Genomic DNA, 15,535 nt, shown 5'->3' on the forward strand with positions numbered 1-15,535 from the left:
ATGGGTCTCCTGACAACAATTGTCAATAAATTGGTCCACTAAAATGGCAGTTAAAATAGCTACATGGAACATTAACGGCCTTCTTGGGAAGAAACATGAAGTGGAGGCTTTTATAAAAATGCACAATATAGATGTCTTACTGGTTACCGAGGCACATCTTACGGCTAAGGTATCATTCCGTCTCGATGGTTATAACACCTATGCCACTTATCATCCAGATAACACAGCACATGCAGGCACAGCAGTAATCATCAAACAAAATGTGAAACACCATACACTACCAGAGTACCGAACTCCTAAAATACAAGCCACATCTATATTGATATACGATAAACAGAGTTCTATTACAATATCATCTGTGTATTGTTCTCCAAAACAGAAAAGAAATCCTGAAACAATTGAAGACGATTTTAATAGTTTCTTTCAAACACTCGGCAATAGAGTAATAGCAGGAGGTGACTGGAATGCTAAACACACTATGTGGGGCTCGCGTCTTACAAACACCAGGGGACGTCAGTTATACAAGAGCATACGCCAACAACAATTCGACATTCTGTCGACCGGACAAGCTACTCATTATCCAACAGACTCAACCAAAATCCCGGATCTGTTAGACTTCTTCGTCTACAAAGGGGTTCAATCTCACTTTCTCGCCATTGAAAGCTGCCTGGATTCTTCATCAGACCATGTACCACAAATCGCAACCTTGAGTTTTACCTTGATACATCGAACAATTCCTGCTTACTTATACAATAAGCACACAGACTGGGGTGCGTTCTACCAACACCTAAATGAAAACCTAGATCTCAGACTAAGTATGAAAACGAATGAAGACATCGATAGTGCTGCCGAGTACATAACAAAGAACATTCAGGAAGCTGCATGGCTGTGTACTCCAATACCCCGAGTAACATCAAAGGCACCGTTCAACCAATACATACCAAATGTCGTCAGGGAGAAAATCTTGGAAAAACGGCGCTTACGGAGAGTTTGGCATTGCAGTCGACACCCAGCTGATAAAAAGGACTTTAATAGAGCTGCGGCAGAGCTTAAAAAACTTTTGATTGATACCGAGAATGAAACGCTGGAAGTACATTTGCAAAACCTAACACCCGCTGCTCCCACCAAAAACGAATATTCGCTATGGAAAACCGTAAAATGTCGTGAAAAACCTCAATCAGCTCAGCATCCACTCAGAAATGTAAATGGCACGTGGGCAAAAACAGACCAAGAAAGGGCGGAAGCGTTTGGATTGTTTTTAAGTGGTGTTTTTACGACCAACGAAGATCTTGGTGATAGAGATACGGATCGAGAGGTGACATCATTTCTAAAAAGCGATCTCCAGCTTAGTCCTCCTGTACGATGCTGTACGCCTGCAGAGCTCCGTCGGACAATACATGACCTTGAACTCAAAAAAGCCCCCGGGTTTGACCTAATAACAGCGGAAGTGCTAAGAAACTTACCAAGAAAGGCGCTGGTCTTGATCGTTTCTCTGTTTAACGCCATATTAAGGTCTGCGTATTATCCAAGTATTTGGAAAGTCTCGCAGATAACAATGATTCCAAAACCTGGAAAGCCGCCACATCTGACGTCCTCATATCGACCCATAAGTCTTCTTCCGGTTCTGTCGAAGGTGTTTGAGAGAATCTTGGCAACACGACTGAATGAATGTCTCATGGAAGGGTCGCTCATTCCAGAACATCAATTCGGGTTTCGGAGGCATCACTCAACTATTGAGCAGGTGCATAGAGTGTGTGAGCACGTTAGAAAATCCCTCGAACACAAGAAATACTGTTCAGGAGTGTTCCTCGACGTGCAACAGGCCTTTGACAAGGTCTGGCACGATGGCCTAAAGTACAAGCTCAAAAAAACGCTACCACATAATATGTACCTTCTCTTAGAATCCTACCTAGAGAGCCGCATTTTCTATGTTAAAATCAACGACGCAGTTTCAGACTTCTATGACATCAAGGCTGGAGTCCCCCAGGGATCAGTGCTCGGACCATTGTTATACCTCGTATTCACGGCTGACGTACCTGAGTCAGACAGTGTGATGACGGCTACATTCGCGGATGATACTGCTATCCTGTCATCGGACATTAACGCTGCGACTGCTTCAAGTAATCTGCAGATACATCTAGACAAGGTCCACACCTGGATGAAAGCCTGGCGTATCAAGGCTAGCGCAACAAAGTCCAACCACATAACTTTTACCTTGAGGAAAGAAGACTGCCCACCCGTGAAACTTGGACAAGAGACCATGCCACACAATACAACAGTAAAATATCTCGGCTTTCATCTAGACCGGAAGCAAACTTGGAAAACACATATCCAAAAGAAACGTGATGAATGTAACCACCGATTTAGGACATTGAAGTGGCTCCTGGGCAGAAGATCACGGCTTTCCGTCGAAAATAAAATACTGGTGTACAAAGCGGTACTGAAACCAGTATGGACTTACGGCATTCAGTTGTGGGGTGCTGCAAAAACATCAAATATGGAAATACTACAACGCTTCCAAAACGGAGTGCTCAAATCAATAGCGCAAGCACCTTGGTTCACTCGCATGGACGAACTACACGAGTACCTTGGAATGAGGACAGTTAAGCAAGAAATTGCCACAACTACAAGGCTATACAGAGATCGAATTACTCATCACCAAAACAAACTGGCCCGGAGTTTAAGTGACAACCACTATATGAGACGCCTCAAAAGGACGCACATATGGGATAACATACAGTAGCACTTTAATGAAGGCAGCCTTCTAATGAGGGGGCCTGTCCTGCATGTTAATAAAACCAAACCATCAAAACTGCTTATGGTCAGTCGACCGATCGCATGTTTGGGCACAAAAATGAAAAAAAAAAAAAAAAAAAAGCCGGGACCAACGGCTTAACGTGCCTTCCGAAGCACGGAATCATCTTACTTTTTCGGACAATCAGGTGATTCAAGCCTAAAAGTCCTTACCAAACAAAGGACAGTCTCACAAAGTGATTTCGACAATGTCCCCATCGGGAATCGAACCCGGACCTCCAGATCTTGAGCCTATCGCTCTAACCACTAGACCACGGAGGCTGTCAATTTGTCATTAAGGTATTAAGTAGGTATTAAAGATAGTAGGTAGGTATCTTGGTATAGGTACAATAAAGTAATATTTTACGTCTTTAATTATTTTAAACCCTACAATTTATGTTAATACGGCTTTATTATAGTTTAGTTACTGAAAATGGTTCGGAATCGAGACGTCTATACGCACCATTCGAACCTATCTATCATCACAGCCCGGACACTTCATACAAACAACCTATCCCCTACTTTAAACATTTAACTAGGTAGGTAGGTACCTACATTAACTTGTCTACATCTAAGTAGTAGGTAAGTTGTAATTAGCTAGGTACCTAACATTTCAAAAAACTCAAGGTCGGTAGGTATCATTCATGTAGGTAATAACTCACTATCACTATACTAAAACCCAATATTATGTAGATATTCAAGCAATAGGTAGGTACCTATCCTACAATAAAAATTTGATTGTATTTGTATTAATTCGGTGGTAGGTAAGTACCTACCTATACCCAATTGTAGGTAATAACTTGACAAATTAATTGTGCTTACCTGGTGAGGAAGTGCTTGAGCGATTTTGAACGTCTTGAGTCTGATATGGTTCTGGAACTGCACTTCTCTGGAGTCTTTTTCTATGACCAGTCTCATTTCGTACATACTTGATATTGAAATGGTCAATGCATAAATACCTTGACCGCAAATTTTCTGCAGACAAGTGGGCAATGTTCATATTACCTACAAGAAAAGAATATAATTTTCAATAAATAGCCTATAGATGTTCCACTGCTGGATCGTCTCTACCCTCAAATAACAGGAGGTAATTGTTTTGGTGGTAGCCCGGACCAACTATATAATTTCTGAAGCAAAGCTTACTCTTACTTTTTCGGACAATTAAGTGACTTAGTCCACAATGTCATAACTAAACAAAGATTAATGGTTGGATCATGGTAGTGGTTGCCTGGAAGAAATTGCTTAAACAGGCCTCCCATTTGTACTGTAGTAGGTATGTTGCATAATTTTTTGTATGTTCTAACTGTTTGTGATCATTAAAAATATTTGATTTGTGATGAATAATCTCACAAAGTAATTTTGATAATATCAGAAACAGTACCCGGACCTCCAGATCATAAGCCTAATGTTTTAATCAATAATACACAGAGGCAGAATCCACTAAAACAGCAACTTTTGACATGTCTTATTAAGTTCTTGTAGGTACCTACCTATACATAATGTATGTATAGATTGGTACCTGCTGAAAGGTGGTCAGGCGTGAGCGAGACCAAGATACTAGGTATACCTCATTTGGGTTCCTGGCTTCTGTACACAGTCCCGATGTGTGAAATTGGTATAAAACTGTAGGTTTGGTAGTCAATAAAACAGTCCAAAATTCAGAAATAATTATGTACTTGATTGACTTTTTTTAACTTTTGTCCCTTTTATTCCACAGTTCACTTGGAAATATAAATGCATCGCATACAATATTGGTATATAGTAGGTACTTTACAAGTTTTTGACTATTCCAGTGCTTTAGTAGTTATAGCAATTGGTTCAGAATCTGGAGGCCCTGAGTTCCCAGTAAGAATATGTTAAAAATCACTAATTAAGATTTTTAAGTTTGATTAGTATATCTATATGCCATGCTAAATTACCCAATTGTACAAAAGTTAATTTAATAATTCCAAATTGACATTGAGCACAATACCTAATTATATTATGTTCTTCAGACAGAAAAAACTGTTCTACTGCTCTAAACTGTTGATCTCAGCTTGATTTTAAGTATTACATTAATTATGGTAAACTAAATGGTGACAAATGATAAACCGATTATCAAAATAATAGTCTAGCAAATAGAGGGAGTGGCAATAACTTTCCCACCATGTTAAGTAGGTATTTCTTTTTATTTTATTCCAGTCTTGATTGTCATTGATTCTTTCAAATTGTTTGTTTGATAACTTTTTGCAGTTTAATATTAAAAATAAATAAAAGTAAACATTTAACTACTTACCGCAATTCTCAAGCCATACTTTTAGGCGGTTGACGTCATTCCACGGAAAACGGAACATTGACTTCTGTTCCGAAGAATTTGTACAATTATAATAAGAACAATTGTGTGCAGGCATTTTTTTAACCACTGTTCCTGTGTCGCTACGTGAAAGCAGGTTTCATGAAGCCAAATCAAAGTCCGATTTCAATCCAGGGTCAGTTTGTAAATCACAATACACAAAACGTAGAAGGCGCGTTCGACTCGGAATTCAAACGAACATAAACATAGGTGTACTAACCTACCTACGTTATTTGAAAGTTGCGTTTTTTTTGTTCTCAAATTTAGTTTCTAATGATATCTATAGGTGGTTATATTATTTTTAAAATTTGATATTGTGTCTCCCATAATTTATGGGAATTACAACTAAACATTTAATAAATTCAATAAAAATGTATTTTGCAAAAAAACACAAACTTTTAAAAACGTAATATTTTATTATCTGTGGCAAAGCTAGATCGATGTTGCAATAATTAACGATAGATGGCGCAACTTTAAGCGAGCTTCTTACACACAATTATAGATGGCGTTGATAAAAACGTGACCGTTCAACCCCTCAACAAGCTCCATACTCGACGTAGTTCCAACGTAAATCCGCTAGAGTAACCACTAAATTTAAAAATATAAAAATCTCCATTAAATGCCAATATCTTTGATTAACTTTTGGTTGGAGTATAACTTTTAAATTATAAAACATAATTTTAGTGCCTATTTATCGATTATTGGCTTTTAAAGAAACTTTAATTACAAATCGGTACTATTAGCGTCATCTATTGAAATTTTTTTGAACAATGTTTCCTAATGTTCGCGATGAGAACCCATGCCATTAGCAATAGGTAGCGCCATCTAGTGTCAAAGCTAGAATCATTTTAGCAGCGCTATCTGTCGAGTAGCCAGGAAAGCCCCGACAATACGGCATAGATAAGACAGACGCCCTGTGAATGGGCGGCCCAGACTAGTATATCTATGAATTTTGTAGTCAATAAAAAAAACTTGTCAAGTAAAGTTTCAAAATGGTGGCATTGTTTCTATGGAATGTGAATTGAAAATATTTTCGTTTTGTATTTTGATGTTCTTTACTTGAAAACTATCTGTGATCTTCTTCTAAAATGTATTTCAAAAGTTTGGCTATAGTATTCGCGGTTACTTTTGTCGTTTTCACATCGGTAAGCAAGTACTTTTACTTTTTGTTATGGTGGGTTTAGAACGAACATAGAACCATTCTACCACTACCACCTTCCAATACCATTCTTCGTCTTATAGATCCTGCGTCTCTCTTCCTTTTAAAGAATGAACTATTAATGTTACTATGATTACAGGAATGAGCGATTGCTCGTTTGGTCTAAATCCACCTTTACCATAATTTGTTTTGATTTATTTTTTATGAATTTCAATCTAAAATCTGCTTAAAACCTGCATACTGTTAGTAGGTATAATATAATATATGTTGCTAAAATCTCGAAGATATTTATTTTCGTTTACATGTATAGCTTAAAGAATACTGAAGACATTTATTAATATGTAAGCTATGGTATGTAGAATTTTAACAGTATTTGTTATTCATAGGCTCAGTCATATGAAGACAAAAGATGCAAGTGTGTCTGTCCAAGTCCTGCAGCTGTCCTGAACAACACAGCTGGGTCCGACCGTAAACTATACATCGCTAATGTACCTCCAAACAAGTGGTAAGTGGTTATTATCTTTCTCCTGCAACTATAGTTTACTCTTCATTAAAAAAAGTAACTGGGTTTCAAAGTATAACTTCGTTCAAAATGTTTACTGTGGTCGAGACTTTAAAATTAAGGAGTTCTACATTTAAAAGAAATTTCCTTATTACGGGCAATAAACCAAGTTATTGATGGTCAAAGACTAGATAGGCACATTTGAAGGAAATATCAACATTCTCCCACATTCTGTCGCTGGTTGTTATTATAGGTATTGAAAGTCACAAAACGCAATACCTACATTATTATACCTGTACTGATAGGATGTCAGGATTGAAGAAAATGGAATTCCATAGCCTATGCTTACCCCGGTGGGAAATAGGCGTGAGTTTATGTATGTATACCTACACCAACTCCTAGACAACTGAAAAACAGTTCACGTCACTAATTTAAGAGCCAAGCTCTTGTCAGTATAGCATTCTCTCCATGCTACTTTTTACGGAAAAATAGAACGGTGGTTTCCCTCTTGCCTTCTGCCCAAAAAACAGCTATGAAAACAATAATTAAAATCCAAGTTACAAAAGGCAATCTCCAACTTATATAAGTAGCAAATAGTTCACATCCTCTACCACATCGTCACTTACCAACATGTGAGATTGTGCTGCTCAAATGCTTACCTATCATCATCAAAAAAAAAAATAGAATATAACATAACACACAATGGTTCACTTGAGCCGTTTCCTGATTAAGCAGCTCAGTGTGATCCTATCAACATACAATTGACAAATTGCAATAAAGGTCCCTTCACGGAAAAACCAATTTAGAAATTGCATTCGAGATGCAAATAGAATGATTGGCAGTACATAAAGCTCCTCTTATAGCCAAGTTGTTGTGCCGATCCGTGATTTATGATCCTGATACAGGATCATTCGCACATCTTTTTCATGTTTATCCTAAATTTAATTTTGCTGCTACCAAGTTTCTTGTACACTGTTTTCTGTAAAGTCTATCCCACGGTTTGCTGTATTTGTGTGCATTTTTTTATTTTTAATGTAAAATCAGTGATCGGATTTTGGTGAGATACAAGTATTGTATGTATTTAAGCAATACACTTTTCTTGAGTTTCATCATCTGTTGTGCCATATATGGCTTTTCAACAATGAGTATATTTTTTTAAATTTACCATTTATTTTAATTTGGCCTAGGCTCTGACTAGCTAAATTAAATGACACTACATTTAAATTCAAATAATTTTAAAATATACCACTTGTTTTTTTATCATTTGTAATTGTTTTATAATTTATTTATTATTTTATTAAGCTATATTGGCAGTATGTATGTGATGCACACAGATTTGGTGACATTTGCCTGAATCCCTGGAGAATAATGGTTCATAATTATGTAAGAGTACTCAACTTATTCCGATCACTGCTCATATTAATAATTGGTTATTACAACATTTTCAATTTGAGGTAATATATATATTTTTTATTAACTCTTCATAGTTTTTATAGTTCTTGTTAGGAGTCAATTCTATAAATTTTGTCTGTGCCAGAAACTCAGTTTCTGTATGTTTTTTTCTATTTATTAGCAAGTTCCTTTTTCAATAAAGAGTAAGGAACAAATTATATTAATTTTAAAAGTGTAGCAGGCGTAATTTTACTGAAATTAGTATAATATTTTGATTTCCGTAGCAATTGTGACGGAGTGATTCTGCCTCGGGTTGGCACCGAGATCAAAGGGAGAGAGCAAGAGTTCTGTCCACGCTGCGAGTGCAAGTATGAAAATAGAAACACCACCATCATCAAGGTAAGGAATACAGTTGAATAGAAGGATTATCCATTGCCACGTTGCCAGCTTTTGGTCATGGCACACCCCAGGTACGGATCCGGATTTTTGTATGGAGTCTGTAGACTCCACGATGGTAAGCTTCCGTCGAAATATTACAGTGCAGAGGCTTTAGCGAAGTCTTTTTTTTTTTCTAATTTTTAACGAGGTTCATGCCAGATGCCTGAGTGATCATGCCAGCCTCATAGGTGCTTTCAAGTACCTGTCCCTTAGGCAAACTATTGGTTGGAAGTCTTTCCGCGCAGTTTATAAAGACATTTCTCTTCGACAAGACACTCCATACAAAAATCTCGTTCTTACACAGATGTTAGTTTCGTACCTTGGGTACATTTAGGTACAAAACTTGCTTGGAAGTTCATATCAATGCGGGGTGGAGTGGGTTGTTTTATCTATGGTTAAAGTAACATCTAAGTCTCGATATGATGTGCAGGTGGTTGTGATCATCGTGATCTGGGTGATCATGCTGCTGGTCGTCTACATGGGCTTCCTCATCTGTCTGGACCCGCTGATCAACAAGAGGGTGAAGGCATCCTACCAGGAACACACCAATGAGGATGTAAGTATAACGCTTCTGTCTTCCTCACTTCACTGCATGAATGAAAGTTAATAAAACGTGCACTTGCTATTCATAATATCACGCCTGTAATCCCTAACAAGGCCACAAGTAATCCGAAGACAACATGCAGCCACTTTTGGCACGAAGTCCTAAGGTCACGAAATAGAAGAATGAGGATGATGGAAAGGCCCTAACGCGCATTTCGTTTTTATTTATTTATAAAATACAGCCACATCACATACATTAAAACATTTTTTCAATTTAGAAGGTTACAGTATTGTGACTAATATATATGACAATTACGGCGTAGTGTTTTGTATGAGAACCGCTGCCGCCATTTCAACCCCAATCTCTTTTACTACTAATCTTGCAAACAGATAACTGTGACAGCTCTACTGCTTCTCAAATTCATACTTTCATACATGTGAATTCGGTAAAATGATGTAGAAAACATTTTCGCATGTAAAGGTTAAAAAACGTGATTTCTCATTAGCCATAACTTTTGACAGTGACAGCATATTTTTTACTACGGTTTGGTATTTATTTCTCAGTATTTAGTGTTCTTTTTCGTTACATAGATCTCTTTAATGAACATTTAGACCACTTTTAGTCAATCTCATTTAGATGTTATGGCTGTTCAAATGAAGTGCAATATCGGTTATACTGTGTAGTTACACGCCGTCGCTTGTGACAAGATGCGCCGCGACACTTTTTTACAGAGATTAGTTGCCTTTGTAATACACCCAAAAATACAATGCACTAATCTATCGTTCTAATTCTGTTCTTATCTCTTCAGGACGAGAGCTCAGTGGGCGGTCCTTCGCAGCCGATGGGCATGCGGGGTAATGTCCTGAACCGCGTGACCCACCAGCAAGACAAATGGAAGCGCCAAGTCCGGGAGCAGCGCCGCAACATATATGATAGGCACACCATGCTGAACTAGTGCCCTATCGCTCTACTGCAGGTACAACCAATACGTACCCGTATTCATATAGGAATATACAGTGTAAATTCGTTACTAATCCACTCCAAATAGAACCAGGTTTTTGCTTCATTTCACTTTTCTACGTTTTTTTTTTATGTATAATGGACGTTTTCTCGTTTAGTTCCGGAAATATATCTCATTAGAATAGCTTGCCATTAACCCGTTCTTACCACAACACATAACATAAGCTCACGACTATATATCCCAATTGGGGTAGTAAACATCCATCGCAAGATGAACTAACCAACCGTGCGGTAATGTCAACCCGCTAGCGAAGCCACCAATAGTACGTAAAATGTTAAATAGTGCTGTGCGAATGCGACACGATGTGTCCAGGTTTCATTTGATATTTTTCAAAAATATTAGCTTGTCATATCTTATAAATAACAATAATTTATTTAAGAAAAAGACAACAGAGGTTACAGTTAGTAACAATTTTGTTAGTAGCTGTTGCAGTTCTTTATTTAGATATTAGTTTACTGTAATATTTGTTTCTTTGTATGTTAGTATAAATACTTAAACAATCTGAAGATGTTTCTACCGAAATAAAGATATAGACAACAAAAAAAATAGGAGAGTGACGCCCCCGTGCCTTGAAGTAAGGGCCAACACCTTCAGAAGGCCTTTGGGGAAGAACGCAGTCTATTCAATGAGTCTTGAAGATCTATAAAAGGCCACATTGAAGCAATTCATCTTAAAAACCAATATTGCTTTTTGACATTTCTTGACATTGCACACTTACTTTTATATGCGCAAATGTCAAATTGCTATATTGTTTTTTAGATAAATTGTTGTCATTTTTCGACCGCTGTACCTCATAATTGGCGATAAGTATTTTAAAAATTACAAACGCTATACCCCTTTAAAACACTTTATTTTCTCGGAAAAGCTTTTTATGATAGAAAAAAACATACTTCTTCATAGATTTCAAATTTGACGCGTAAACGGTTGGTAATGTGACATTTTGCACGGTGTCGCTTTCGTGTGTAGCTTCGGCTCAATCATGGCCAGCCATGTTTCGAGTCTTGTAATATAATACACAGAGATAAAAAATTGCATTCTTATTTTCTAAAAATAAAATATTTAAGAACTATCTTAATAAAATATCCGACATATTTCATATTTTTACCGACTTCAAAAAAGAAGGAGGTTCTCAATTCGACCGTATATTTTTTTTGTTTTTTGTTACAACTGTCAAGTAGGCAATTGCGTAAAAACGGCACGCGCCGATGCGAACATTTCGGAAGTCTGGGGGGTTAAAATGGCCACATCGAAGCAATTCACCTACGAAAGCAATATTGCTGTTTGACATTTGATAGCATTGCGCACTTACTTTTATATATATGCGCAAATGTCAAATTGCAACATTGCTTTCTTAGATTAATTGCTTCGATGTGGCCATTTTAACCCCCCAGTTCACCATTATTTAACTATTATATCTACTTATAATTATAACGGGTCTAACGATAGCTGCTATACGTGACAGGCAGCTTATTGTATCTGTTGGATATTATAAACGTTTGATATTATCAAATAATTGATTTATCTAATATTTGTAATTGTTTCTATTTACAACCCTTGTCAGATTCGGTTAACTATTTATTGCCGAAGATAAGGTATATGAGTAATATTATAATACTACATACCGATATGAATCTTTAACATTGACAGGAGGGCGCTGCTGAGCATCATCTTCATACGTTTCATCTAATAGCAATATTGCTTTTTAGATGAATTGCTTTGATGTGGCCTGTTCAACCCCCCTGATAAATGTAATCAAATGAATATTTTTTTTTAAATCGCCGAAGTGTTATAACGTGTTTTATGCCTGCGTTTGTATCTATGCTAGGTTGTCACACTTACCCAATTTAACAACAGCATCACGCGTTCATCGTCTTCCAACAATCAATCTCAATTAGGTACCTCTTTTACCCACGTTTATAAAATCAAACTTACCAAACTGTACATAGGTATCTACGTATTGTACATGCGCCAGAAAACATAGTGTTTCTCGCATCTAACAACCGCTTAATTGTACATAAAAAGTAATAAACCTTGAATTTATGGATCACATGTATACATAGATAAACTCACGCCACTTATAACGGTAAGCAGAGACTATGGAATTCCATTTGCTTCGATCTTGGCACACTTCTCTTGCTTCCTCCACATTCATCAATCGTTTCATACACGCACGCCGGTACAGAGTAGATCGTACTGAACCTTTTCTAAGGACATCTCCAATTTGGTCAATGTATATGTTATGTGTATGTATGTGTATGTTGATGGATCACACGGTTCCATAATTGTAACTGGCACACACACTTGTAGCGAGTGCAAATGCCAGCTGGTTGCATACAAGTGTATACATTACTCGTCTCTGGTATGTCTGTAAAGTCACGAGCAATATCATGTATCTTTAGAACCCTGTTGCACTATCATATTTGTCATTTTATGAGACTTACGGTTTAATTTGTCATAAAAGATAATGTGACATGGTTTCAAAGTAATTAGTACTCGTGACCGTAACTGGCATGCAAGTAGATTGCACTACATTTGACTTTCGAACTTACTGTTGAGCTGGCTTTTTTATCGCCTCGTTTTTCTGCCACGTGTATTCTCGCCTGAGTCATTTATACAAGTATTATATTAATAGTTCACTAGAACCCAACTATAGCCTCTGATGTTATGATAACCATAAGGCATACATATAGGTTTTGAACTGCTACGACTTCATATCTAAACGTTTTACAATTTGAAATTGTAGCCACAAATTACACAGCCACTTTACCGGCAACGTATATTTTATGTGATAGGCAGCAATTGTGTCATTACTTTTCGTAAAATATACCACACAAAAGTATTTTTTTGATAAATAGCCGATCATGCTAAGATTTTTAGCTTTCGTGTGTTAAGGAGTGATCTCCTTGCATGAATAATATACTATCGCGGAAATCCATGTGTAGTAAAGTTTGCGGAAGAATGGAGTGCAAAGTTGAAGTATGAACTATTTGCTCATACTTGTATGGCGCGCGCTTCGGGCTCCTTTTGCCCTTTTGGAAGGGCAAAGAAAAAAAAGCGCGTATAGGTTGGCCTCTTTCTTCTATTCCGTGGTAAACACAATATGCAATAAACGAATACATGTAGTAATCCTGTTCTACCCAACTTGTGAAAAATTTCTAGAAAAAACCTTTAAAGTATAGTTGCTTATTATGTCATAAAGGAATCTACTAAGTTTAGGATTATTATAATATAATTAAAAATTACTAATTATATATGCCAATTTTCAGTAATAAGCCCTTACTGAACAAAAATCTTAACGTCTACACAGTAAGTGTGGAAGACTGTATTGGCATTAACAATACCTATTACTTGTAGAAGGGACACTCTTCTCCCCGCACCAATATGAGGATGGTGCGAGCTTGATTTGCCTCACCCCCTGGATGGGACATATTAGTCTATGCACACCGTTAAAGAGTAAGGGAGCGCGAGAAGATTGTCTGTCTCCCTCGCACGATAAGAATGAGACTTTTGTATAGAATGTCCGCATTGTGGTATTGCCATGCAGATGAGCCAATCAAAATCTTATGTATTATGATTGTGGCACTACTGCCTCAGTACTTAAGTGTTTAAGATACCCTCACAATTATTTACAAATTGTCGTAGTTTCTACATAAGACGAGCCTTACTAGGCTCTCGTTATTGTCGTACTTGCCACGTGTAGGTTTTAAAGCGTCTTACTACGAATTTTGAAACTATAGATTAGCTCTTACTTTTACTTCTCTAAAAATATTACGATAATCTTAGCAATACAGTCTACGCCTTTGTCGATAATACAAAAGTACAAATTATTATCCGCTTTTTAATATTAACTGTTGTACAGTAGATGTCAGTGAAACTTGGTGTTGTCAATGTAAAAAATCTTTATGTCGTATTGCAAAGATAATATATATTTTGCCCTATAAAGGCAGCTATTAAAATTTGCTAGAAATATATAAGTCTACGCGACCTATGTTTACTATCCCTGATAATGCAGGCTAAATGGAAACCCAACTGGGCATCCTCAGGCCTGTTGTCTTAAATTTTGTACAGGGTGGGAGCCTTAAGCGCTCTCCATTTGTCCGGCCAAATAGGTAATGCCATTTGCGGCAAGTCTACAATGAGTCACGTCAAAAAAATAACTGGAAAATGAATATACTAAGTGCTCGCTTTTACATAAGATCCTCGATCCATGGATTGTAATATCGTGATATTTATTTTATATAAAATGGCACACCGACAGCGCCTTTACTACACTACACATTACAATAATCGATTTATTGTATGGTCTCTTAAAATCTGCTATACGTTGGGTTCTAGTCGAGTAAAGTAATTTAAGTAATTTATCTTGTTAGGCAATAAACGCGATAATCGCTTATTCTGTCAAATTATTCACTTCTATGGCATCGAATTAGTGTGCCTATGCTGTATACCAAATGTGCAAAGTATAGTGTACCTGCACTGGGTTTGATGTTGTGTAGACTATCCTTATATTGGTGCTAATTCCTGTAAATACCATCTAATTTTATTTTAAGTTATATCTGTCATTTTCTTATCCGCCGAAAAGGAAAGGGACGGGTAATCGACAAGCATAAAATTTATGGAACACACGTCAATTTTAAGCACAAATCTAAACCAACTGCCTAAAAATTTTACATCAGTCAATAACCTGACACAGTTAAGTAGACAGCACGTCAAACGGATTGCATACCAGCGACGTACCTTTTTGATTCGCTCGGGTTATTCATTCATTTACTCATTTTTCCTAAAATTAAGAGCTGTGAATCATCCGTCCCTTTCCTTTTCGACGGATATAACTTAAAATAAAATTAGGCGGTGTCTGCAGGAATCGGGGCCATTCTATTATATAGAGTGAAATTTTATTTGTATATTTATTGATTTCTTGTACAAATTATGCCGTTTTGTATACATATATAAATATAGTAACTTCGCCGACTTTACCATGCTTCGTGGCTTACGAATTAACCATTAAAATTTCACTCTATATAAGTCGTTGACTTGATTCTACAAATAGAGGTATGCACTAGTATACTAGGGTATGTTATAACCCAAAACTTACAAGTAAGTATAACTATTTATGAATCAAGCTTGCGAATAGTCCATCACGAAACTTATATATTGTTGTGTATATTGTATACAATATTATATAGAAAGTAGATTGTTGTATATAAATCGTCGTAGGTGATCTTTAGTTGTAAAATCAAGTCACATTTTTTCTGGTCATCTTTTGTGTGAGAGAACGACATACACCTATAAAGATGACTAGAAATGATTAAATTGTAGACTAATAATCATATTTTGTATTTCATATAGATAAT

General features: G+C 36.8%; 1 protein-coding gene across 2 annotated transcripts; it reads left to right on the forward strand.

The window, feature by feature from the left end:
- The first annotated feature begins 6,086 nt into the window (after window positions 1-6,086).
- LOC126380156 (uncharacterized protein CG1161-like) lies at window positions 6,087-14,676 on the forward strand. Of its 2 annotated transcripts, XM_050029420.1 has the most exons (6): window positions 6,087-6,270; window positions 6,671-6,789; window positions 8,463-8,577; window positions 9,047-9,172; window positions 9,969-10,136; window positions 11,829-14,676. In XM_050029420.1, the coding sequence occupies exons 1-5, from the start codon at window positions 6,214-6,216 to the stop codon at window positions 10,113-10,115; spliced, it is 564 nt and encodes a 187-aa protein (XP_049885377.1). In that variant the 5' UTR covers window positions 6,087-6,213; the 3' UTR covers window positions 10,116-10,136; window positions 11,829-14,676. The 2 variants fall into 2 exon arrangements, with proteins under 2 accessions (XP_049885377.1, XP_049885376.1); XM_050029419.1 differs by having other exon boundaries at window positions 6,088-6,270; window positions 9,969-14,676.
- Window positions 14,677-15,535: the final 859 nt, after the last annotated feature.

The sequence above is a fragment of the Pectinophora gossypiella genome, chromosome Z (assembly GCF_024362695.1).
Source record: "Pectinophora gossypiella chromosome Z, ilPecGoss1.1, whole genome shotgun sequence".
Lineage (NCBI taxonomy): Eukaryota > Metazoa > Arthropoda > Insecta > Lepidoptera > Gelechiidae > Pectinophora > Pectinophora gossypiella.

Coding starts and splice junctions, on each gene's coding strand:
- LOC126380156 (XM_050029420.1), top strand. CDS start 6,214: ATGTATTTCAAAAGTTTGGCTATAGTATTCGCGGTTACTTTTGTCGTT. Junction 6,271..6,670: donor CTTTTGTCGTTTTCACATCG/GTAAGCAAGTAC, acceptor TGTTATTCATAG/GCTCAGTCATATGAAGACAA. Junction 6,790..8,462: donor AATGTACCTCCAAACAAGTG/GTAAGTGGTTAT, acceptor TGATTTCCGTAG/CAATTGTGACGGAGTGATTC.